Here is a 4,408-nt window from a genome sequence, read left to right on the forward strand (position 1 = left end):
TTGTGTTGTTGGTGGTTGTTTTTTGTTTGTTCACTGAGTGTCACCCTGTGTGGGGATGAAAGGGCTGGGGGGGGGGGGGGGGGGGTGAGAGAGGGAGAGAGAGAGAACCTACTAGGTAACAAGCTCTCTTGTGAGTGTCAGTATGTGTTGGAGAAAGAGGGAAAACAAGGTAAGAGCCCATAGAAATTCTCAGCCCAGCTGTACATTACAATGGAAAGCCAGCACCTAGGCAAGTTGGGCCTGCCCCTGTCCAGTGGGGCACAGGCACGCTCTCCCCAGATCTGACATGCCTGTCATCCTCACTCTCATCTTGCAGTGAGGCAGCACTTATTGTCACCCTCTTTTCAGATGAAAAGACTGAGGCTCACAACAATCCTGTCCCTTCTCTGCTCAATTAAGGACAGGGACAGGGTAGCAGGGAGGGGTGGGTGCTTTTCCTCCTCCAAGGTTGCCCCCGATCTCAGTAGACTCCCAGGATAACACCAGCTTTATTGTTCACTGTGATTAGAAAAGTAGTCAAGGTCATGATGAAATAATTCCCCCCTTTCTGAACAGAGAATTATACAGGGAAAATCTGTGTGTACTAAAATCACCTGCAAGTTCAGCCTCCTTAGGGAGTGTCTGAAGGGGTGTGGGAGGGGGAAAGGAGCAGGGAGTAAGAGGGTGGCTTCACTTTAAGGCTCAGGGTCATAATGTAAATTGAGACTTCCAGAACTGTGGTTCCCAAGACCACCCAAATCACAGACTCCTGCAGCACTTGATAAAAATGCAACGTTTCCAAGGACACAGCATCAGACGCCTAAGAAAGATCTGGAGAAGCTTCATATTTGGTAACTGTCTTGGCAACTGTCTCAGTCAGTGAAGACTGAGAACCAGTGCTTCTTGCTGCCCATGTTCTTTATGTATGGTGAGCTTGTTGGCAAACTCCCATCTTAGCTCAATGCTCAGAGGGACATTCAGAAAGGACGGGTACACTAAGGTTTGCTGAGCTGCTGAGATGCCACCCAGCTGCCCCTGGGAGCTTGGGCATGTGTCTTTGTTTTTCTCGGGTTGTCTGGGATTACACAATTTAAGTACCAGACTGATAGTCATCTCCCACCAAGTGCAGCTGCCACACCTGGCCTTCCTGCTCCCCTTTTCTTTCCCTGGCTCTGAAGTACCAACTAGTAGGCCCTGCCAACCAATCAAAGCCACCACAACTTATGATGTCACCAGTGGCCAATCAGAGCTTCTCACCAATATATGCAAATTGCTGTCACTTTTATTGTGTGGATATTCCAGAGCAACACATCCTTTTCAGATGGGGATGCTGTGGCCCAATCAGGGCTAGCTCGCAGGTCACTAGAAGAACATGTGGCAGTTGTTCAGGAGAACCCCCAGAGGCCTAGACAAAGTCTCCTGAGTTCCTGATACCTGAAATGGAGCTCAATCATACCCCCCAATCTTCTCAAGGATCAGGATGCAGTGGTGATAGCACAGATTTCTCAATTTCTAAACTTAGAGCCATGGAAGAGGGGATATGGCTCCTAATTCCAGCCCTGATAAGTCAACACTCCCAGGAAAGAATCAGAGGAACACTGGCCAGGCTGTGCTGGCTACTGCTCTTGAACAGATGACAGGAGGGGCTGAGATAAGGGCTTCTTTGTGGAACCTTTTGCTTAGGTCAGGTCAGGTGATAATCAGCACTTATCTATATAGGCAGTGCCAGCCTCCAAGCATGGGCAGAAGTACCTGCCTCAGGGTCTTAGAAAGTCCCAGCAACCTAGTGGCCAGAGCCTTTAAGAGTTGCCTGAAATGCTGGAACCCTACCTGTGAGTAGGGGGTGCCCCCAGGCAGGGCTGGGGCTTTGAGGGCTTTTAGGGGTGGACAACTGTGCTTATGTATGCAGGTGTGATGGGCACACATCGGTAACACATGTGGGAGATGTGGACTCTGAATGTCTGTGCAAAGGCCCTGAGGTAGGAATGAATTTTGTGTGTAGGCACTGAGACAACAGCTGGTTTGTGGTGGCACTAAAATGTTAGGAATGGGGTAGTCAATTGCTGGTTTAATCAGTTTTTATTGAGCATTTAAGCTGACACACACAAGAGCTTTTGGTGGGGGAAGAGAACAAACGGTAACCAGGAGTGTCTTGTGGCACACAAATTCAAGTAGAAACATGAACCATGTAGAAGGATCGAGCACACCAGGAAGATGCTGCTAGCGACAACTGAGGCATGACTTCCAGTAGGATGGCTGGGGACATTTTTCCTAGGAGATGACCTGACATGGAAGTGAGCCATGGGCTTACCTCAGGAGAACCATCCATTCCCTCGAGACAGTGGGTGGCCTTGGAGATCACCATTCAATAACTATCAGTAGGGCATTCTCTCTTCCCAGGCTATGTTCTGGGGATGGGAAAACGGTGGTGAGCACAGCTAGCCTAGATCATTGAGCTACTCACTCCAGTATGATTTAATACACTGAGGAAAAGGGCTGAGGGCTCATGCTGCCTGGCTCTGCAGCCCTGAGCTCTGTGTGAATGTTGCTACTTCCCTTGCAACTGCCTTTGCCATCCTCCACAATCACGGACATGTGGCAATTCACAGACCTCCCTTCTGTGTCCCAGGCTAGAAAACAGAGGCCCAGGGTAGGGCAGGACTAAACTCATGCAAGTCCAAGATCAGAACCTAGTCTTTGACTCCTACCCATTTCCACGCCACTCTCTGCCTACCCACCAGGACCCAAGCCCACCTTCTGCTGCCCAGTGCCAAGCCATGACTATCACCTACACAAGCAAAGTAGCCAATGCCCGCCTTGGTTCCTTCTCGTGCCTCCTCCTGTACTGGCGAGGCAGCATCTATAAGCTGCTGTATGGAGAATTTCTTGTCTTCATGTTCCTCTACTACTTCATCCGTGGACTCTATAGGTAAGAGAGTTGGGAAGGTGAGGAGCATATGAGGAGGGGTCTAGAGCTCATGGGGGAGGAGCCTACAAGCATGCAGGTGGAGTGGAGATGAGAGTTGGGGAGGAGCAAGGAGCTGAGGAGAGGGTCTGATGTTCCAGCTTATAAGACTGAGCTGAACTCCTGGCCAGGCCTGGTCACTGGAGAGGAGTCTAGGGAGAAAAAAAAAAAAAGACCTGAGCTAGTCATGCAGCTCAGAGAAATAGCATTTGCCTGGCATGTGTGTCACCCCCCAACACACACACACACACACACACACCACAAATCAAGCTGGGAAGAAGATACTTTAATCCAGGCTAGAGGAGACTCGGGAACTCTTTCTCTCCAACCCATGGAGAGACCTGGACCTAAGGCCTGAGCTAGTCCTACTTGGCTGATCTTGTTTTACTTAGGCACTCTGGCACCCACAATGCACTTTAATATGCTTATTTCAACAAAAATTTTTTTATAAAATAAAATGCCAGATGGGTATGATCATAGAACATCTGATAACATTTTAAGTGAAAACCATGGGCTAGTGAGATGGCTCAGTTCCATGGAGGAACCTGCAGTTGGGCCTGATGATCTGAGTTCAGTCTCCAGGACCTATGAATTACAGGAGAACATTACTTCCCACAAGTTGTCCTCTTACACCCACACATGTGCCTCGGATTTACATACACGATTTTTCTCCTCTCTCCCTTTTTCCTTTCCTTTCTCTCTCTCCCTCTCTCCTTTCCCCCCTCACACACAAGCATACACAATAAATAAATACATAAATAAAAGTTTAAAAAGCAATCATCTTCTAAGTATTGAAAAATATTAAATATCTACAATTCTGGAGTTTGTTCTAATAACAGCACACTAGTATTTGGCACTTTAAAAGTTAGAATTTAATTAATTAATTGCCTGTTTTTAGATTTTAAAATCTTATTTTAAATGTATGAGTGTGGTTCCTGGATTTATGTCTGTGTACCCTGTATGTGCTTAGCACCTGTGAAGGTCAGAAAAAGGCACTGGATCCTCCAGACCTGGAGTTCACATGAGTTGTGATATGTCGTGTGGGTTCTGGGAGCTGAACTCCTCTGCAAGAGCAACAAATATTCTTAACCAGGGAGCCATTTCTCCAGCCCCACATAATTAATTCTTAGAGACAAGGTCTTGGTATGTAGCCCTGCCTGTCCTAGAACTTCCTATGTAGACAAAGCTGGCCTCAAACTTGCTGTGAAGTGCTCCTTAGTCCTCTGCCTCCCAAGTGTTAGGATCACAGGCAGGAGCCACTGTGCTAAGTTAGAACTTTATGTTTAAGACAGAATCTCACTATGTAGCCTTGCCTGTCCTGAAAAACTCTGCATAGACCAGTCTGATCTCAAACTCACAGAGTTTGCCTTTGCCTCTGCCCCTGCCCTTGCACCTCTCTGCCTCTGCCTCTCTGCCTCTCTGCCCCTCTGCCCCTCTGCCCCTCTGCCCCTCTGCCCCTCTGCC

At 48.1% G+C, this 4,408-nt stretch overlaps 1 protein-coding gene across 1 annotated transcript in view; it reads left to right on the plus strand.

Moving 5' to 3' along the window:
- Positions 1-4,408, plus strand: part of Best1 (bestrophin 1) — a 15,730-nt gene that overhangs the window by 1,466 nt on the left and 9,856 nt on the right. Inside the window, exon 2 of the mRNA XM_028777521.1 lies at positions 2,721-2,908. Coding sequence (XP_028633354.1) covers positions 2,757-2,908 — 152 coding nt within the window. The 5' untranslated portion in view covers positions 2,721-2,756. The remainder of the gene's footprint in view (positions 1-2,720; positions 2,909-4,408) is intronic.

The sequence above is a fragment of the Grammomys surdaster genome, unplaced genomic scaffold (assembly GCF_004785775.1).
Source record: "Grammomys surdaster isolate TR1022 unplaced genomic scaffold, NIH_TR_1.0 310, whole genome shotgun sequence".
In the NCBI taxonomy this organism is placed as follows: domain Eukaryota; kingdom Metazoa; phylum Chordata; class Mammalia; order Rodentia; family Muridae; genus Grammomys; species Grammomys surdaster.